The sequence below is a fragment of the Aquarana catesbeiana genome, linkage group LG03, assembly GCF_042186555.1.
Source record: "Aquarana catesbeiana isolate 2022-GZ linkage group LG03, ASM4218655v1, whole genome shotgun sequence".
Taxonomy (NCBI): domain Eukaryota; kingdom Metazoa; phylum Chordata; class Amphibia; order Anura; family Ranidae; genus Aquarana; species Aquarana catesbeiana.
The window spans coordinates 718,212,215-718,234,184 of record NC_133326.1 but is presented as its reverse complement, the minus strand read 5'-3'; the positions used below and the strand labels follow the sequence as shown (position 1 = coordinate 718,234,184).

Below are 21,970 nucleotides of genomic sequence, written 5' to 3'. Positions count from 1 at the left end.
TAGAGTCAATCTTATCAAAATCATATGGACCCCGCAATTACTTTATATACTCCATAATTACCCCATATAGATTACATCCTTCTGGTTAAAGAAGATAGACTCTCTTTTTTAAAAACTTATCTGGCGCGAAAAACAACTTTGTATTAAATTGACCACATTAATGCTAGCTAAAGATGCAGGGGGACTTGCTATCCCCCATACCAAAAGTTATTTCTTAGCTTCGTAACTACAGCATTTTGTTGGATGGACAGAAATGACCGACTCTGATCCAATACAGGGTCTGTTACTATCTGTTTATTATGATTATCCATTAATATCTTTATTGGAGACGGGAAACCTGTTACGTGATAAGGGTTTCTTAATGGGTAAATTCTTTGATAAAACGTGTCAGGAAATGAGAAATATTACAAGGGTTAATGGTTATACGTTATTTACTCCGTTGTGGAAAAATTCCAGCTATGGAGAATTAAGGAAATTGGAAGGGTTGGATTTATGGAAGACTAAAGGGTTGCGGTATATATTCCAACATCATAATGTCTTAAAAACTTTTACACAATTAAGTAATGAATGTGGGATCCCAAAACAAAGATTTTTACACTTTCTCCAGTTTAGGCTACAGGCACAGGCCCGTTGCCATGTATTGAATTTGAATAAATCTATAATAATCTCACTGTTGTCTAAAAGGGATTGTCAGGAAAATGGCCGTGGAAGTATTGGTAATCTTGCCAGTAGAAGAAATGGGCGCCATAGGCGCATCATGTGACAGATGGATCCCCCTACTGGCCTATAAAAGACTGCCTCTATCTGATCCAAGTTGCTGGATTGTTGTCAGCTTCCTGTATCCCTGAACCTCTGTGTTATTCCTTGGATCTCCTGTTCTTGACCCGGGCCACCAAGAAAACGCTTATTTGGAATCTTTTACCAAAAATATGTAGAAGAATACATATTGGCCTAAACTGCTAAAAAAAATATATTTTATTTTATTTTTTGGGGTAGGATATTTATTATAGCAAAAAGTAAAAAACATTGTTTTTTTTTTCAAAATTGTCGGTATTTTTTTGTTTATAGTGCAAAAAATAAAAACCGCAGAGGTGATCAAATACCACCAAAAGAAAGCTCTATTTGTGGGGAAAAAAGGACATCAATTTTGTTTGGGGACAGCGTCACAGGACCGCGCAATTGTCAGTTAAAATAATGCAGCGCAGTATCAAAAAAAAATGGCCTGGTCATTAAGGAGGCAAATCCTTCCAGGGCTGGAATATGTACATGGGATGTATGTGTGTTTTGTATTGATAGTTTAATAAATGAACAAAAAAAGGATTTGATTAAAAAAAAAAAAGAGGGACCATGTGCAGACTCAATGGCAGTCCAGATTCCTCATGCACTCACCATTCATCTGTGACATTTCTTCTCTGATACTTTTGTCTGAGGAGGAAACAGAAAATTCTGTCAGATTTTGGAGAATTCTCCTGATAAAATGCATTTAAAAAAAAAAAATACCTAAAGAGAATGTACACAATAAAAAAAAAAAAAAATCATAATAAACATAATAATATGTTTATTAAAAAAATAATAAATAATAATATGTTTAATAAAAAAATACCTAAAGAGAACTTACACAATAAAAAAACAAAAAACATAATAATATTATTCTTGATATCACTAGAAAAAAAAAAGCCTTTGAAAATCTGCAATAACTCCATCAGTATCACCAGCAAAGCAGCTTCATTATTATCCCATTAAAGAAGAAGAGAATTGTGCGCTGCATTTCCAGATTTCATAATATGCTGCGTCACGACGTTAATTCTCCATTACAAACGCTAGTTTACAAGACCGACCGCTTCTGGCTCATCCTTGCTACCAAGCATGCGTGTTTGTACTTTGGACTTTTGTCCGACGGACTTGCGTACACACGATCAGAAAATCCGACAACAGACATTTATTTGGGGAAAATTTTAAAGCCTGCCTTCCAACAATTGTCCGCGGAAAATCCGACAACAATTGTCCGATGGAAGCATACAAACGGTCGGATTTTCCGCCAACAGCCTTTCATCACACAATTCCCCTCGGAAAATCCGATCGTGTTTGAGGCTTAACTGTTGATGTTACAGCCTGATATGTGAGGGTGAGGGGACATCCACTCTGCGGTGGAAGTGAAAGTGCAATAGGGATAAAATTAAGGGGAACAAAGTCCCTGGAACAAGCTCACCCAAGGCCGCGCTGATGCTCCTTCCTCACTGACAGATCTGTTCATGTAGGTAGTGGGCCACCAATGAAGTCTCTTTCAGAGTTCCACGGACCGCCGGGTCAGTGGTTCAGCATGGGGGCTCATGCGGACGTGGAGGTGTATAGAATGCTGATAGCACTTCTCCAATCTTCAAAGCTCAGACAGCTTGGTGCTCACCATGGAAGCAGATGGACTGTACGTGCTGAGAGTTGATCAATTGATCAGGTGGGAGGCAGATGAAAGGAGCCGTGTGGATGCAGGTGAGGCCGGGTCAGTGGAGGTTACTGGAGTAGGGATGCCTTATAAAGTGATTTATGGCTTCCATAGAGACCCCACGGACATAGTATATGCATAATTACATTTATCTAAGATTGAACAATGTAATTATGTAAAATATCCATACCTGAAAAGCTTTAACTAAACTTTTTACAAGGGATCATATCCATGGACTGTTGAGTCTCAAGGATGTATCACTGGCTGGAGAATGCCCAATATGTGATTGAGATACTAGCCTGACCTCCTGCGTAGTGATGGGCCGAAACACCCCCACAGGTTTTATTCGAGACCAGAACTCCCGAGCTTGGGAAAATTTTGTACCTGAACCCAGAACCCTATAAAAGTCTTTGGGACCTGAACTCAAAAAATAAAAGTCTCAATTTTTAAGGCTTATATGCAAGTTATTGGCCATAAAAAGGGTATGGGGGGGGGCAAGGTACTGCCCTGGGGGACATATGTCAATGCAAAAAAGTTTTTTGTTTAAATATCATTTTTAACCCCTTTCCCGCCCCAGCTATAGCTGAATGATGGCTACAGCGCAGGCTTACTTAGCCAGGAGCATGTCTATTGACGTACTCCCATGATCGCGCCTGTGGTGGTCAGCCTTCATCATGGGCGGAGCTTTTTTTTTTCTTTTTTTGGGTCTGGCAGTGCGGTGGGTGTTGTGATTGACAATGGATCTACGTTGGGGGACATTGTTCTTTTTATTTTTAATTAATGAATTGTCAATAATGGTGTGTGTGTTTTTTTTTATTTCTTTTTGACACTTTTTTTGGTGAACGAGTAGGGGGTACAATGTACCCTACTCATTCACATGGGGGGGCCGGGATTTGGGGGATTATCCAGATTCTGATAAGCCCCCAGCCCACAGACCCCCACAACCACCGCCCAGGGTTGTGGGGAAGAGGCCCTTATCCCCATCAACATGGGGACAAGGTGCTTTGGGGTGTCCCAAAGCACACCCCATGTTAAGGGCATGTGGCCTGTTATGCTTCACCCCCCCTTTCCTGTCCTGCCAGGCTGCATGCTCAGATAAGGGTCTGGTATGGATTTTGGGGGGGGACCCTATGCCATTTAAAAAAAAACTATTTTGGCGTGGGGTTTACCTCAAAATTCATACCAGACCTATATATATATCTATTCTTGTAATATTGACTACAAAATACACCACTAATTTTAGCATTATTTTAATTTATACTTTGAGGTACATTCTATTAATAGCCTCAATGTTATTCATGTTAGGCATTCATATCTACTCTCGTTTTTTCATATTTTTCCCCTAAAGGATGGAGGCAATTCCCCTGAAGTGTGTTGGCTTCTCTTGATCACTTAAGAATTACTGAGCAATTCTCCTAATAAATATTCACCCAAAAATCACCCCAAAGATGGTTTCACCCATCCATTGTGAATTTATTTATGTAGACCATGAATCTTGAATTTTGAAAAAACCATAGTAGTTACTTTCCGATCTCTGGTTGAATCTTGTGGTGAATGTTTGGATACATCATTGTAAATAAAGGAAATATTCGGTGGTGTTTGCTCCGGCACTTTCAGGATTAACCTTCTTTTCTCTCTGCTCAAACTTCACAATTTGAAAACTGCTGCATTGCATTGGACATGTTTTTTTTAATTCCTTCCCATTCTGCCCTGGTGTCCCTTTTTTGGGGCCATTGAAGTCGTTGTAAACCCTTACAATTAACTTTTTACTACAGGTAAGCCTATAATAAGGCTTACCTGTAGCTACCCTAGATATCTCCTAAACCTGCACGGTTTAGGAGATATCCGCTGTATCAGCATGTGCCGACTTCATCAGCACATGCACACTGAAGCAATGACACATTTGTGCCGTTGCTTCAGCTAATGTGCCGTTACTGGCGTCTCCCGCGCGCATGTGCGGGAGTGACATCATCGCGGCCAAGGCCAATCAAAACACCGGAGCCCGCGATACCTGGAAATAACTCCAGAATCGATGTCACCGGTCGAGGCTGTGTACCTGGACCGCTGTGGGGGCTTCGATCTAAGGTGAGTATTTCATAATGAGCTAATATGTTTTTTTTTGTGGGCTTACAACCACTTTAAGTCTGTGTGTGTGTGTGTGGGGGGGGGGATGATCTGTCTGATCATGTGACCACTGTAATTAGCTGTCTCTGAAGGAGTAGTTTAACCATTTTCCCTCAGCAGATACTTTCGGTTCTTACTGCTTAAAACAAAAGTCACGTTTTATGTTACTTCCCCATTTTTAACCTATTTACTAGGCCACCCGAACACTTCTACAATCTGACCAAGTGCTTGTCAGCCTCTTTGTGCCAAAAATAGTTACCGATCCTGTCACCAACTTGAAAAAAATTGCACTTAAAGGAAAGCAAAATACTGATTTTGTTTTTTCTTAAATTTTAATATATTATTATTTAATTACCTAAAATGTGCTTTTGCTAGTAAAGCCTCCTACACACGATCAGATTTTCGGCAGGGAATTGTGTGATGACAGACTGTTTGCCTAAAATCTGACTGTTAGTACGCTCCATCAGACAATTGTTGTCCAACTTTCCATCAACAAATGTTGGCTAGTAAATTTTCAGCGGACAGCGGTCTGTTGTCAGATTTTCCTATCGTCTGTACACAAGTCCGTCACACAAAAGTCCAAAGTACAAACACGAATGCTCTGAATCAATGCTCACCAAACACGACAGCAGCAGAAGGTGCCCAAAGGGTGGCGCTCAAGAGCTGAAATTCCATGTAGTATGTCACTACGTTCGTGTTTATTGGCCGACAATTGTGTAGCGTTTGTATGCAAGACAAGATCCTGGCACAGGCCCTTCAGACAAAAGTCTGACACTCTGTTGGCCAACAATCCGATCATGTGTATGAGGCTTAAATCTGACTACTTGAGAAAGAGTCAGTTCTGTAGCCCAGCCCTACTCTCCTTGCACCTCATAGTCCTCTCCTGTCCTGCAAGTGTCTAATTACTGTGTGTGTCAGTTCATCCATCCTTCTCCCCACTAGGGATGAGCCCGAAGTTCTACTCGAACATCGGGTGTTCGCCCATTCGCTAAATACCAAACATTATAGGGCGTTCGCAGGAAATTTGAGTGCCAATCACAGCACGCTCTGCTTTGGCCAATCACAGCACGCTCTGCTGTGAGAGACATGATTAGCCAAAGGCAGGGTGCAGAGTCCACGCCCCACACTATGTAAGGCTGCTTACATGGTGGCCATATATGGTTTTATAAATGAGAGCAGCAAAATGACATTTGTAAAGGAAAAAATGTCATTTAAAATTGCTCTCGGCTGTAATGTATTGCCGGATCCTGGCAATATACATAAAAATCATTAAAAAAAATGGCATGGGTCCCCCCCAGTCCATTACCAGGCCGTTTGGGTCTGGTATGGATATTAAGGGGAACCCTGTGCCAAAATAAAAAAAAATGGCATGGTGGTCCCCCCCAAAATCCATACCATGCCCTTCAGGTCTGGTATGGATTTTAAGGGGAACCCCGTGCCAAAGTTAAAAAAAAATGGCATGGCGTCCCCCCAAAATCAATACCAGACCCTTATCCGAGCACGCAACCTGGCAGGCCACAGGAAAAGGGGGAGATGAAAGGAGCCGTGTGGATGCAGGTGAGGCCGGGTCAGTGGAGGTTACTGGAGTAGGGATGCCTTATAAAGTGATTTATGGCTTCCATAGAGACCCCACGGACATAGTATATGCATAATTACATTTATCTAAGATTGAACAATGTAATTATGTAAAATATCCATACCTGAAAAGCTTTAACTAAACTTTTTACAAGGGATCATATCCATGGACTGTTGAGTCTCAAGGATGTATCACTGGCTGGAGAATGCCCAATATGTGATTGAGATACTAGCCTGACCTCCTGCGTAGTGATGGGCCGAAACACCCCCACAGGTTTTATTCGAGACCAGAACTCCCGAGCTTGGGAACATTTTGTACCTGAACCCAGAACCCTATAAAAGTCTTTGGGACCTGAACTCAAAAAATAAAAGTCTCAATTTTTAAGGCTTATATGCAAGTTATTGGCCATAAAAAGGGTATGGGGGGGCAAGGTACTGCCCTGGGGGACATATGTCAATGCAAAAAAGTTTTTTGTTTAAATATCATTTTTAACCCTTTTCCCGCCCCAGCTATAGCTGAATGATGGCTACAGCACAGGCTTACTTAGCCAGGAGCATGTCTATTGACGTACTCCCATGATCGCGCCTGTGGTGGTCAGCCTTCATCATGGGCGGAGCTTTTTTTTTCTTTTTTTGGGTCTGGCAGTGCGGTGGGTGTTGTGATTGACAATGGATCTACATTGGGGGACATTGTTCTTTTTATTTTTAATTAATGAATTGTCAATAATGGTGTGTGTGTTTTTTTTTATTTCTTTTTGACACTTTTTTTGGTGAACGAGTAGGGGGTACAATGTACCCTACTCATTCACATGGGGGGGCCGGGATTTGGGGGATTATCCAGATTCTGATAAGCCCCCGGCCCACAGACCCCCACAACCACCGCCCAGGGTTGTGGGGAAGAGGCCCTTATCCCCATCAACATGGGGACAAGGTGCTTTGGGGTGTCCCAAAGCACACCCCATGTTAAGGGCATGTGGCCTGTTATGCTTCACCCCCCCTTTCCTGTCCTGCCAGGCTGCATGCTCAGATAAGGGTCTGGTATGGATTTTGGGGGGGACCCTATGCCATTTAAAAAAAAAACTATTTTGGCGTGGGGTTTACCTCAAAATTCATACCAGACCTATATATATATCTATTCTTGTAATATTGACTACAAAATACACCACTAATTTTAGCATTATTTTAATTTATACTTTGAGGTACATTCTATTAATAGCCTCAATGTTATTCATGTTAGGCATTCATATCTACTCTCGTTTTTTCATATTTTTCCCCTAAAGGATGGAGGCAATTCCCCTGAAGTGTGTTGGCTTCTCTTGATCACTTAAGAATTACTGAGCAATTCTCCTAATAAATATTCACCCAAAAATCACCCCAAAGATGGTTTCACCCATCCATTGTGAATTTATTTATGTAGACCATGAATCTTGAATTTTGAAAAAACCATAGTAGTTACTTTCCGATCTCTGGTTGAATCTTGTGGTGAATGTTTGGATACATCATTGTAAATAAAGGAAATATTCGGTGGTGTCTGCTCCGGCACTTTCAGGATTAACCTTCTTTTCTCTCTGCTCAAACTTCACAATTTGAAAACTGCTGCATTGCATTGGACATGTTTTTTTTAATTCCTTCCCATTCTGCCCTGGTGTCCCTTTTTTGGGGCCATTGAAGTTGTTGTAAACCCTTACAATTAGATAAGGAGGGGGACATTGATGGGGACAAGGGCCTCTTCCCCACAACCCTTGCTCGTTGGTTGTAGGGTTCTGTGGGTGGGGGGGCTTATCGGAATCTGGAAGCCCCATTAACAAGGGGACCCCCAGATCCTGGTCACCCCCTATGTGAATGGGTATTGGGTACATTGTACCCCTATTCATTCACCAAAAAAAGTGTCAAAATGGTAAAAATAACAGGACAGTTTGGGACAAGTCCTTTATTTAAAAAAAAAAGTGTCCATCTTTGATTAAAATGCCAATGACCTGAGAAAAAAGAAAAAGGAAAAACTCTGCCTCGATGGGAGACGTCCTACAACTGCAGGCTTTTTGCAATGACAGCTGTAATATAGCTGAGGGCGGGGCCACCCAGTGATGTAAACGGCTGACCCCGCCCCATCTGACGTTACTTGACATCACATGATGTCAGAAGGAGGTGGGGTCACCCGTTTACATCACCGGGTGGCCCCGCCCTCAGCTATATAACAGCTGTCAAAAAGCCTGCAGTCACAGGACGCCTACCATTGAGGTGGATTTTTTCCTTCTTTTTTTTTTTCTCGGGTCGTCTGGGCTTTAATCGAAGATGGAGTTACATCGCGGGACACTTTTTTTTTTTTAATAAAGGACTTGTCCCAAACTGTCTACTTTCATTTTTACCCTTTTGACACTTTTTTTGGTGAATGTGCATACCCATTCACATGGGGGGGGCAGGATCTGGGTGTCCCCTTGTTAAAGCCCCCCACCCGCAGACCCCCACAACTACCGGGCAAGGGTTGAGGGGAAGAGGCCCTTGTCCCCATCAACATGGGGACAAGGTGTTTTGGGGGGACCCCAAAACACGCTCCCCATGTTGAGGGCATGTGGCCTGGTACGGTTCATTCAGGAGGGGGGGCTCTCTCGCCCCCCACTTTTCCTGCGGCCTGCCAGGTTGCGTGTTCAGATAAGGGTCTGGTATGAATTTTGGGGGGGAACCCATGACATTTTTTTTTTGTCTATATTATTGGGATCCGACAATACATTACAGCCGCGAGCAATTTTAAATTACATTTTTTCCTTTAGAAATGTTATTTTGCTGTGGTACTGGTCTAAATACGGCAAAGATTTGCTACTTTACAGGCAGACTAAGGAGACCCCCCAGGCACGATATTTAAAGGAATATTTCATTTTTATTGTTTCACTTTAAGCATTGTTAAAATCACTGCTCCTGAAAAAACTGCAGTTTTTAAAACTTTTTTTTTAAATTGATACATGTCCCCTGGGGCAGGACCCGGGTTCCCAAACCCTTTTTTTGGCAATAACTTGCATATAAGCCTTTACAATGAGTACTTTCAATTTTTCATGTTCGTGTCCCATAGACTTTAACGGTGTTTGCACAAATTTTTTGCCTGTTCGCAAATTCTGGTGCGAACCGAACCGGTGGGGGGGATGTTTGGCTTATCCCTACTCCCCTCCTCCTCACATAACCTTCTGCCTGACTGTTCTCATGTCAGTATACTTGTGGGCGGCCAACCCGGGCCAGCTCAGACAGGGGAGGGAGGAGGAGGGGAGATCGGAGTCATCCTGGGCAGGACATCTGTCTCCTAAGGTAAGGAGGCCATCCGTCTCCTGTCAAGGGGGGGTGGGATGGTGGTGTGTTGGTCCCCTCCTCCCCCCCAGACACCACTGCTTTCTGCCCCAGGTGCTCACCTCCCAGGTGCCATTATATAAAATACATCCCTGTATGTCTTCAAAACAATTAGTTTAAAGCAATATTCTGGAATACATGTGTCCTTTCTTTAACAAGAATTTAAATGATAATTACAGTATAATAGAGATACTCACAGTAACGGAACAGGACACCGGTGAGGATGAACAAAATCAGGAAAGCCAATATTAGGAGGACCCCCAGGATCAGTATCACCCGGTACTTTCTAGTCCTGGCAGCCAGAATCTCTACAGACAGAGAGGATAGTGTCAGCCGGTATAATAATCCTCCAGAATTCTTATCTCACATAAAGACATTTTATCAGGGCTGGGCTCAGCCCTTCTTTCTCTGAGCTGGCCGCTCAGCTGTCAGCTAATTGCCAGCTCCTATCTCTCCACAGTTACTCAGCTGTTGATGATATCCTGCTCGTCAGTCCTGCCTACCTAGGCCATCCAGTCCAGAAGAGCTCTGCCTTCGCCTTGGTCAACATCACAGAAACTATCTCCTGCGATCCTGTTCAAGACTTGCTTAGCTGACATCCCTTCTGGCTCCAGATCCTGCATGCTGTTCCACTACATTGATCCCTGACTTCTGGCTTGGCTGACTATCCGTTCCGGTTACTGAACTTTGGCTAGGTTTTGACTATGTTTGTTCTTTTTACTTTTATTATTAAACTAGTGTGATTTAACTGTACTTCTGTCTCGGCCTGATTTCATGTTTCTGACACAATTAAATATTCATCCTGGGTCATCATAATAATAATAATAATAATAATAATAATAATAATAATAATCTGTGTGTTCCACCTCACTATACAAATCCATTATATTAGGTTATTCTGCTGATTGAATGTGACATTGATGTGATATTCTGCTGATTTATGGATCTTCTTCTATAACTGTATATACAATATCTACAGTATATTACATCTTATTATGTCATATAATAATCTTCTGCTATAACTGTTTATATCGAAATCACATTAGACATGTGCAGAATGGAAAAATGTGTTTTATGTTGGATAGCTTTGTGATGTTACTAGTTTTGTTTCCTTTAATTAGTTTAGTTTTGTTAAATTTTTTTTTCATTTTTCAATTTTCTAACAAATTCCAAATTTTTAGAACGATTCAAATCCGGATCAGTCAAAAAATTGTCAACAGATTCAAATTCTGTGTGAAGAATAGCTGGTTGTTAATGAGTGGTCTGGGAAGCCGGCCACGTCATTAACAACTGATCACTCTTCAGTAGGGATGAGGTTCGAGTTCAAGTCGAACTCATGTTCTACTCGAACATTGGCTGTTCGCCAGTTCATTGAACAGCGAACAAATTTGGGGTGTTCGCGGCAAATTGGTAAGCCGCGGAACACCCTTTAAAAGTCTATGGGAGAAATCAAAAGTGCTAATTTTAAAGGCTTATATGCAAGTTATTGTCATAAAAAGTGTTTGGGGACCTGGGTCCTGCCCCAGGGGACATGGATCAATGCAAAACAATAAAAGTGTAATATCCCTTTAAATTTCGTACCTGGGGGGTGTCTATAGTATGCCTGTAAAGGGGTGCAAGGGTCTGGTATAAATTTTGAGGGGGACCCTACGCCATTTTTAAAAAAAAATTTGGTCGGGGTTCCCCTTAATATCCATACCAGACCTGAAGGGCCTGGTATGGAATTTAGGGGGACCCCCCCCACGTCATTTTTTTAAAATTTTGGTTCGGGGTTCCCCTGTGGGGAATTCCCATGCCGTTTTTATCAATGAACTTTTATGTGTATTGTCGGACCGGCAATTCGTTAAAAGCCGCAAGTAGTTTTAAATGACTTTTTTTCCTTTGAAATGTCATTTTGCTGTCAGACTGTTCTAAACACGGGAAACATGCGCCCCTTTACAGGCATACTATAGACACCCCCCAGGTATGAAATTTAAAGGAAAATCACTGCTCCTAAAAAAATGGCCGTTTTTAAAACTTTTTTTTGCACTGATCCATGTCCCCTGGGGCAGGACCCGGTTCCCCAAACACTTTTTATGACAATAACTTGCATATAAGCCTTTAAAATTAGCACTTTCGATTATTCATGTTCGTGTCCCATAGACTTTAATGGTGTTTGAACAAATTTTTTGCCTGTTTGCATGTTCTGGTGCGAACCAAACAGGGGGGTGTTCGGCTCATCCCTACTCTTCAGCTGTCAACATTTTTTTTTTCCTACTGACAGCTGAAATGTAAACAAAAGAATGCAATAAACAAATGCAGAAAAAGGTCAGCCCACTCCATACCAGGCCCTTCAGGTATGCATACTATGCTCATTATGCCTTTGTCTTACAGGTTTTTTGTTTTCAGTTTTTTTTTTTTCACCAGGGTTTACAACCTCTTTAAAAAACAAAAAAAAAGCAAAAAATGTTCCCCAAAGTAGATCCAATATGAAGCCGCCGTCTGACAGCTCTTAAATAACTAAGGCCCCTTTCACACTGGGGCGGTGGGGGCGTCGGCGGTACAACAGCGCTATTTTTAGCGCTGCTGTACCGTCGTTCTTCTAGCGGTATTCGGCCGCTAGCGGTTCGGTTTTAACCCCCGCTGGCGGCCGAAAAAGGGTTAAATCCGCTCGTACAGCGCAGCTATAGCCGCGGTATTACCGCGGTATAGCCGCGCTGTCCCATTGATTTCAATGGGCAGGAGCGGTTTAGGAGCGTTGAATACACCGCTCCTTCCCCGCTCCAAAGAAGCGGCTTGCAGGACTTTTTTTACCGTCCTGTGAGCGCACCGCTTCAGTGTGAAAAGCCCTCGGGCTTTCACACTGAACAAACAGCGGAGGCTGTTTAGGGGCGGTTTTCAGGCGGTATTTTTAGCGCAATACCGCCTGAAAACCGCTCCAGTGTGAAAGGGGCCTAAGGGGCAGGGCCCCTGATGATGTCATCGGGTGACCCCGCCACCTTGTGGTGTCCCAGCATGCCCCAGGAACCCCATGCCTTGGGAGCGTTCGGCGTGACCGGAGAGTTTTTTCTTTTTTTTTTCAGGTTGGCAGTGGTGACGGGTGTCGTGATTGACTATGTATCTACATCAGGAGACATTTATTTAGATTTTTTATTTTTTTTTTTTAATAAAGGACTTGTCAAAAACTAGTGTTTACTTTTTACATTTTTTTGGGTGAATGAGTAGGGGTACTGTGTACCCCATATTTTTTCACATAGGGGGTGGGATCTGAGGACCCTCTTTTTAAAGGGGGGCTTCAAACCGATAAGCCCCCTGCCCGCAAACCCCCACAACCACCAGCCAGGGTTGTAGGAAAGAGGCTCTTATCCTCATCAACATGGGGGACAAAGTGCTTTGAGGGGCTTTTTTTCTTGCATTTTTCATTGCCGGCATTCTTTTGTTTGCATTCATCTGTCAGTGGTGGAAAGCCCGCTGACAGCTGACCAGCCATCAGATGTTAAGGACGTGGCAGCCGGCTTCCCGACCCGTTCCTTAAAAAAACAGCTATTCTTCACACAGAATTCGAGTTTGTTTGATCATTTTAAGGCCGATCCAAATTTGAATCATTCTGAAAATTTGGAATTTGTTAGAAAACTAATATTTCGAAATGAAATTAAACAAATTTCATTATTATTTTATTTGGAGATTTGGATACATCCGAATAACCAAAAATGCATCCGAATTTATATTCGGACCGAAACAAATTGCACGTGTCTATATCACATCTTATTATATCATATAATTATCTTCTACTATAACTCTATATATCTGCAACATACATCACATCCCATTACATTATATATATTGTATTGAGAGGTGAAATTCAAAGTGAAGCATGGCAACCAATGAGATTCTGGCTTTTAATTCTCTATACAGACATAGTAAGAGGTGATATCTGATTGGTTGGTCTGGTTTATAGATCCAGTATAGCAGTATTAGTATTAGTAGACATGTGTCCTATAAATGAAGACTCGGTTCCTCAGCTGTCTATAATAATTGAAGAGGATACCCCTCATTATAATAACTTACCTTTGGCTGTTGATGTATTCGTCATCCTCCGTACATCGAGATCACACGTGTTGGCATATATATTTTCCTCACAAAGTTGATCTATAGAGGAACAGAGACCTTCATATGAAGACTTACAGGTTCTGGAGAGGATATTCAGAGAATGCAATTCAGATATAATGGAGCTCTGTGAATGAAATGCCCTCAGATGTCAGCTCTGCTCTCACTCAACACTGACCATGTTTAATCCTTATTATTAGTAAATACATAGAAATTATTATATTTACTTTTTTTTTATTTTTAAAAAAACTTTTTTTTAAAAAACTTTTTTTTTATTTTTTATTTTTTTACAATTTCTTCAGGTACTTCCTGGTTTCTGGCCTAGAAAGTTTTTTTAACCACTTTACTTTCTGTGAAATGTTTTATTTTATACACACGTGCTGCAAAATTAATAAAATCCTGCAAACAATAAAGGGGGATATGATCTTCATGTATAAATACATAAGGGGGGATATGATTTCCATGTATAAATACATAAGGGGGATATGATCTCCATGTATAAATACATAAGGGGGATATGATCTCGATGTATAAGTATATATATATATAAGGGGGGATATGATCTCCATGTATAAATACATAAAGGGGGATATGATCTCCATGTATAAATACATAAGGGGGGACATGATCTCCATGTATAAATATATAAGGGGGGATATGATCTCCATGTAGAAATACATAAGGGGGGATATGATTTCCATGTATAAATACATAAGGGGGGATATGATCTCCATGTAGAAATACATAAGGGAGGATATGATCTCCATGTAGAAATACATAAGGGGGGATATGATTTCCATGTATAAATACATAAGGGGGATATGATCTCCATGTATAAATACATAAGGGGGATATAATCTCCATGTATAAATACATAAGGGAGGATATGATCTCCATGTATAAATACATAAGGGGGGATATGATCTCCATGTAGAAATACATAAGGGGGGGATATGATTTCCATGTATAAATACATAAGGGGGGATATGATCTCCATGTATAAATATATAAGGGGGGATATGATCTCCATGTATAAATACATAAGGGGGGATATGATCTCCATGTATAAATATATAAGGGGGATATGATCTTCATGTATAAATACATAAGGGGGGATATGATCTCCATGTATAAATACATAAGGGGGATATGATCTCCATGTAGAAATACATAAGGGGGGATATGATTTCCATGTATAAATACATAAGGGGGGATATGATCTCCATGTATAAATACATAAGGGGGATATGATTTCCATGTATAAATACATAAGGGGGGATATGATCTCCATATATAAATACATAAGGGGCATATGATCAGGGGGGAAGCCGCTGTGACGTCAGAGGGGGGCGTGGTCAGCTGTTTACATCACCGGGTGGCCCTACCCTCAGCTATGTAACAGCTGTCATCGAGAAGAAGTGTCACTCGGCGGGAGCCTCCCATGGAGGCAGAACTGTTGCGGCTTTTTTTTTCAGTCCGTCGGGCGGCGTGGATTTACATCGCGGGACATTTTCATTTTTTAATTTTTTAATAAAAGACTTGTCCCAAGCTGTCTCTTGTCTTTTTCACCATTTTTGACACTTTTTTTGTGATATGGTAGGGGTACAATGTACCCCGTTACCAATTCACATAGGGGGTCCGGGATATGGGGGGGTCCCCTTGTTGAAGGGGGCTTCCAGATTCCGATAAGCCCCCTGCCCGCAGACCCCCACAACCACCGGGCAAGGGTTGTGGGGATGAGACCCTTGTCCCCATCAACATGGGGACAATGTGCTTTGGGGTCAGACCCCAAAGCACCCCCCCTCTGTTGAGGGCATGTGGTTGGCTGGTTCAGGAGGGGGGCACTCTCTCTTTTCCTGCGGCCTGCCAGGTTGCGTGCTCGGATAAGGGTCTGGTATGGATTTTGGTGGGGACCCCTATGCCATTTTTTTATTTTGGCGCAGGGCTCCCCTTAATATCCATACCAGACCTAAAGGACCTGGTATGGATTTTGGGGGGACCCCCACGCAATTAAAAAAAAAAATTTGGTTCGGGGTTCCCCTTAATATTCATACCAGACCCAATGGGCCTGTCAGTGGACTGGGCGGCGGGGTACCCATGCGTTTTTTTTCAATGACTTTTATCTATATTGCCGAGACCCGACAATTCAATATAGCCGCGATCAGTTTTAAATTACTTTTTTTCCTTGAAAAAAGTCAATTTGCTCTCAGACTGTTATAAACACGGGAAAACTGCGCCACTTTACAGGCATACCATAGACACCCCCCAGGCCCAGGTGCCCACATATGTCAAACCACACATGTGAGGTATCACCACAAACGTTAGCGTGAGAGCAATAATTCTAGCCCTAGACCTCCTCTGTAACTCAAAAAATGTAACCTGTAAAAAATTTTAAAGCGTCGCATATGGGGATTTTTAAGTACCGCCATGGCGCCATTCCATGAGCGTGTGCAATTTTGAAGCATGACATGTTAGGTATCTATTTACTCGGCATAACATTGTCTTTCACATTATTCAAAGTAATTGGGCTAACTTCACCGTTTTTTGTTTTTTTTTAATCCAGGAAACAGTTTTTTTCCCCCCAAATAAATGCATTTGATAAAATTGGTGCGCGAATACCATACAAGATAAAAAGTGGCAATGACTGCCATTTTATTCTCTAGGATTTCTGCAAAAAAAAAAACATATATCATGTCTGGGAGTTCTGTGTAATTTTTTAGCAAAAAAATGATGTTTTTTTACATGTAGGTGAGAAATGTCAGAATTGGCCTGGTAGTCAAGTGGTTAAATACCACCAAAAAGAAAGCTCTATTTGTGTAAAAAATAATATAAATTTCATTTGAGTACAGTGTTGCATGACCACGCAATTGCCAGTTAAAGTAGTGCAGTGCTGAATAGCAAAAAATTGCCTGGTCACGCAAGTCTAAAATAATGATCAGACAGGATATAGAGAGATACAAAGTAACATTGTTTATAAACATTGATCAGACAAGAGATAGAGAGATCCAAAGTAACATTATTTATAAACATTGATCAGACAAGAGATACAAATTACCATTTTTTATAACATTGATCAGATTGGAGATAGAAATACAAAGTAACATTGTTTATAAACATTGATCAGACAAGAGATAGAGAGATACAAAGTAACAATGTTTGGACACAAAATAGAGAATTGTGAAGTTACAGTTACTTATGAAACTACCCTGTTTCTTCCATCTGCAGATGCTGTTAGAACAATGAGACACATAAAAAAGTATTTTCTTTTTTTTTTAAAATGTTTTTGTATTAACTCTTAGTTTACCCTAATTGCCCATCATGCACCTACTTTCCCTTCTAACTTCATTCTATTATTTACCAATTCTGCTTTTTTCCTTCTATTTTATAAACCTTTATAATGTAAACGATATATATATATATATATATATATATATATATATATATATATATATATATATATATATATATATATATATGTATTTTAGCATCCTATTTATAAAAAAAGTACAACATTGAAAAAATAGAAAACCTTCCTTAAGTGTAAATTACTTTGCCTTTCTCTGTACCAGAAACATAATTTCCTGTCATTTCAAACAGGGCAAATTGTAGAAGAACATTTTTAATTTTTTATCTAAAGTAATACTTTTTTTTTACAAAAAAATAGGAAAACATCCCCACGCCCTGGACTAAAACACTCCAATTGATAGGCAATTGCTGCCACCATACAACATAAAAAAAAATTATGTAATTTATATTTTTTTTTTTAAACTAACACTGGTCAAAAAAAAGTGTGTATTTTTTTAGTTTGATACTTTTGTTGCATAGAATATATATATTTTTTCTTAAAGAAAGTTGTGTTTTACCAAAACAATATATATAATGACTTTGTGATCTTAAGTAATGACGCAGTTATTGCTGAATAAACAGGTCTATAGCAGAAATGTAAATATCGCTCGGCTCCATAGGGCAATTTTACGGGTGGGAGATGGTAAGTGGTGAAGAACACTAAATAATATTTGGTCAGGGTTCTTGTCTTCCTCAATACTCATCAATAATCATGTCCACCACCTACCTGGCTCCATCTCCAGATTTTCATTTCCCCTCATTGCACGCTGTGAACAACCTCAATTCCGTGCTCTGTGCGATCTGTGCCTCCAACATCTGCTGTTGCTTCATTTATAGTGTTCTTATAGGAAGATGTTGCCTCATTCTGTATTCAGATTTTAGAAACTTACAAATGCCACAATGAAGGGGAAGTGTGTGGAGTTCTGTAGAATTCTGTATATCATTACCGCACAGAAATTTGAGCCCGCTCATGAACACGATATTTAATCTCAGCGACTTCTGATTTATAATACATGTATAATATGTGGTGTGCATTACTTACCATCAAAAATAACATTTGAGTTGGACAAGAATTGTTTGTTCAAGAGTGGACCATCACTTACATTGGTCTTCTTGGGGGCTTCTCAGGGTAAGTGACAGAGGAGACACCAGTCATGGTAGACAATGGAGTGGAGAGAGGAGATATCAGCCTGGCTGGATAAGAAGGGCGGGTGTTGAATGTGAACTCCTTGTCATAACAGGCCAATGCCCTCAACATGGGGAGGGTATCTTGCCAAGTAGGACCCCCTGGCAAAGCATCTTGTTCCCATGTTGATGAGGACAAGGGTCTCTTCACCACATCCCTGACTTAGTTCTGGACTCTGATTGGTTTATAATACATTGGTGTGCCTCATAAATAACATTAGAGCTGGACATGAATTGTTTGTTCAAGAGTGGTACATCATTTACACTGGTCTTCTTGGAGGGGAGGCTTCTCAGGGTGAGTGACAGAGGAGACACTTATCATGGTGGACAATGGAGTGGAGAGAGGAGATATCAGCCTGGCTGTCTAGGAAAGGGGGGGGGGGCGGGTGTGAGTGTAAACTCCCTGTCATAACAGGCCAAATGCCTTCAACATGAGGAAGGTACCTTTCCAGGGAAGACCTCTTGACCACTTCCCTGACGGTGGTTGTGGTAGTGGTTGTGAGGGTCTGTAGGTGGGGCTTACCAAAATCTTGGAAGCACCCTATCATTTCCCCACATTTGTTAAATTATAAGGGTTCCGGTGATATCATTTACCAAATAGGGTCATGTCCATATTTGGTCAATGATGTCACCCAGGAGACCCCCAGCCTTTTATTTACATTTAGTGGCAGGGAATTGGAGCTGTCATTTGTGGTGAGTATGTGATGAGAGGAGACATGTCAGCAGGTTTTTTTCTTTTGGTAGGATGGCTGACGTTGTTCATTATGATTGACATGGATCTGCATCACTGAGTCTGATGAGAGTTGCAGTTCTTCTAGATTGAGAGGATCTCAGTGTCCATACTGCAGTTTACAAGCTGAACTCCAGCCTTCCCTCCAGTCTTTCACAGCTGTGCAGATTCCTGTGATTCACTGCACGCTATGAACTTTTCACAGTATGCTTTAGAAGCTGCAAAAAGTCATATAGATTCTGCCTCATTTCCTGGCTGGAAAACATCCAGCATCATCTAATCCTCTTCTCTCCTTTTCCTCCAAACCCGACAATTTTGAAAAAATATATATATACAGTATCTCACAAAAGTGAGTACACCCCCAATACTCAGAATCATTTGGAAATACTCGGGAACACTCCTGAGTGTTTCCGAGCTTTTCTGAGGGTTTCTGAGTGCATCCGAGCGGTTTCCGAGTATTTCCGAGTCTCTCTGGCGCCCCCTCACCTCTTGCCACATGCGGTATTGCATGCAATAGAAGTCAATATGGAACGAAGTATCCTCGTTTCCATTGACTTCTATGAGGAAACTCGCTTTGAATTACAAGCATTCTCCAGGAATGGATTATGCTCGTAATCCAAGGTTCCACTCTAACTCAACACACAGCCATTAATGTCTAAAACTCTAGCAACAACAGTGAGTACACCCCTAAGTGAAAAAGTCCAAATTGGGCCCAATTAGCCATTTTTCCCTACATTAATTGAATACGCTGCGCTAAAAATTATATAGATTGTAGTGTATACTAAAACTATGTACAATTAATCAAATTAATATAACTAATAAATGGATATGATATTCACACAAAACCAATTTAAAGTGCCTCGTACATAACTGTGTTTAAAACCATAAACAAATAATATATAGAAAATGTGCTCCTGTGCAATATATAGTGTCCAAATGTGTCGCAAATGACCGTGCTGAAAATAAACAACACTGTAGGGGATATGTGATTCAGATCATAAGACAAAGTGCTCATGTGCATATAAATCGCATCCAAATCGCATCCAACTGCGTCTCTAGTAACGTGATAAAAGTTTGTGTAATTCAGGAACAATAAAAAGTGTGATCCAAAACATGCTGGGGTGTCTTCACTCAGGTGTCCCCCTTAGGTAGTAAACGCTCACCTTGGAGCGTGCGACTTTGCGATTAAGCCAAGTCAAAGCACGCATGTGAACCACCTCTGGGCTCTTTAAAACGTCAGGCTCCTGGTTTCCTCAGCATAGTTATCCAGGATATGTGAAAGGAAAAACTCAATAGTGCAATGACGTTTTAATCAATTTATTTCACTAAAACAAAGATCCCCATCTGGGGTACTCACATATATCAGGTGCTTCAGTGCACCATTCTATGATGAACATGTAGCAGATTATACCAGGGTGGTATCGGGGTGATACGAGCGTCCTACTTAGCTTACAAGATGTCTTGTCGTGCCGTCCTGACCCCTCCCCAACTAGAGTCGATACAGCGATATCGTATCTACTTCAGGGGGAAATATTTTTCTTCCCCGGTGTCATGTGACTCGTTAGTGTTACAAGGTCTCAGGTGTGAATGGGGAGCAGGTGTGTTAAATTTGGTGTTTTCGCTCTCACTCTCTCATACTGGAGAACTCTCTGAGGATCTGAAAAAAAGAATTGTTGCTCTACATAAAGATGGCCTAGGCTATAAGAAGATTGCCAAGACCCGGAACCTGAGCTGCAGCACGGTGGCCAAGACCATACAGCAGTTTAACAGGACAGGTTCCACTCAGAACAGGCCTCGCCACGGTCGACCAAAGAAGTTGAGTGCACGTGCTCAGCGTCATATCCAGAAGTTATCTTTGGGAAATAGACGTATGAGTGCTGCCAGCATTGCTGCAGAGGTTGAAGGGGTGGAGGGTCAACCTGTCAGTGCTCAGACCATACGCCGCACACAGCATCAAATTGGTCTGCATGGCTGTCGTCCCAGAAGGAAGCCTCTTCTAAAGATGATGCACAAGAAAGCCTGCAAACAGTTTGCTGAAGACAAGCAGACTAAGGACATGGATTACTGGAACCATGTCCTGTGGTCTGATGAGACCAAGATAAAATGACTTGGTTCAGGTGGTGTCAAGCATGTGTGGTGTCAACCAGGTGAGGAGGACAAAGACAAGTGTGTATTGCCTACAGTCAAGCATGGTGGTGGGAGTGTCATGGTCTGGGGCTGCACTGAGGAGCTAAACCCTATTGAGCATCTGTGGGGCATTCAACTTCTAGAAACACCTTATATTAGAGCAATGGCAGGTGACAGGTTCTCTTTATGGAGACATCAGAGGTCTGTTAGACCCCCAATGTCTCCCCTGACCAACCCGGACGTTTATATACAACCTTCTGATTGATAATGGTCAATAATAAAAGGTGGAACTTTAAAAAAAATGATATTGTTGATGTATATGGTGATAGGTTCAGGAATGTATTTGTGGAGACTTTTAAATTTGCTGATGTTCCTCCTTATTATATCACCAATTACACATCCCATGATATATGGATCCTCATAAAAACGTATAATTCATTGTATGTATTTAACAGAACTACAAAGATTATTACAATTTAATTTTATTATTACAAACCATGTGGAAACTCTGCCCAAAACTAGTGGGAAAAGTGGAGACCATCTAAAGTGCTGATGCATTTCCTAAAAACCTGGAAGGAACCATAATATTTGATGGAAGAGGAAGAGAGAAAATACAAGGAAAGAAAAGAAGAACTGGGTGAAATGAAACTGAGAGAAATGAAACTGAGAAAAATGAAACTGAGAGAAATGAAACTGGGAGAAATTATGTGACCGTGAAATATATGAGAGGATCATTGTATGAGAAAGGAAAGTAGAAGTACGAATGTCATCCATGGAAACAAATGAATTGATGTGACAAGTCTTTAAGGTATTCATGTTGAGTTGTAAAGTTACTCAACATTGTTGAATAACTCAACAAAGTTATTCAAAAATTTTACAACATAAACTAAATTCTTTTGTTAATAGGACTATAACCTGCATTGAGCAGATTGGGAGCTGGATCCAGAATGGTAGCAAGAATTTCTCCAACACCCCTCAACAGAATGTATTGTGAAGAGATCACAAAGATCACCCAGATATGGGGG

At 41.1% G+C, this 21,970-nt stretch overlaps 1 protein-coding gene across 14 annotated transcripts in view; it reads right to left on the bottom strand.

Moving 5' to 3' along the window:
• The window catches only part of LOC141133709 (uncharacterized), a 351,664-nt gene extending 333,881 nt beyond the window's left edge, over positions 1 to 17,783 (bottom strand). For 3 of the 14 annotated variants that reach the window (XM_073623211.1, XM_073623215.1, XM_073623212.1), the window contains exons 1-4: positions 17,631 to 17,714; positions 13,520 to 13,685; positions 9,670 to 9,780; positions 1,390 to 1,425 (exon numbers count right to left, since the gene is read on the bottom strand). In XM_073623211.1, coding sequence (XP_073479312.1) covers positions 1,390 to 1,425; positions 9,670 to 9,780; positions 13,520 to 13,685; positions 17,631 to 17,654 — 337 coding nt within the window. In that variant the 5' untranslated portion in view covers positions 17,655 to 17,714. Of the gene's footprint in view, positions 1 to 1,389; positions 1,426 to 9,669; positions 9,781 to 13,519; positions 13,686 to 17,630 lie in introns of all 14 variants that reach the window. The other 11 variants (XM_073623218.1, XM_073623222.1, XM_073623217.1 and 8 more) reach the window with 8 other exon arrangements.
• Between the last annotated feature and the right edge of the window lie 4,187 nt (positions 17,784 to 21,970).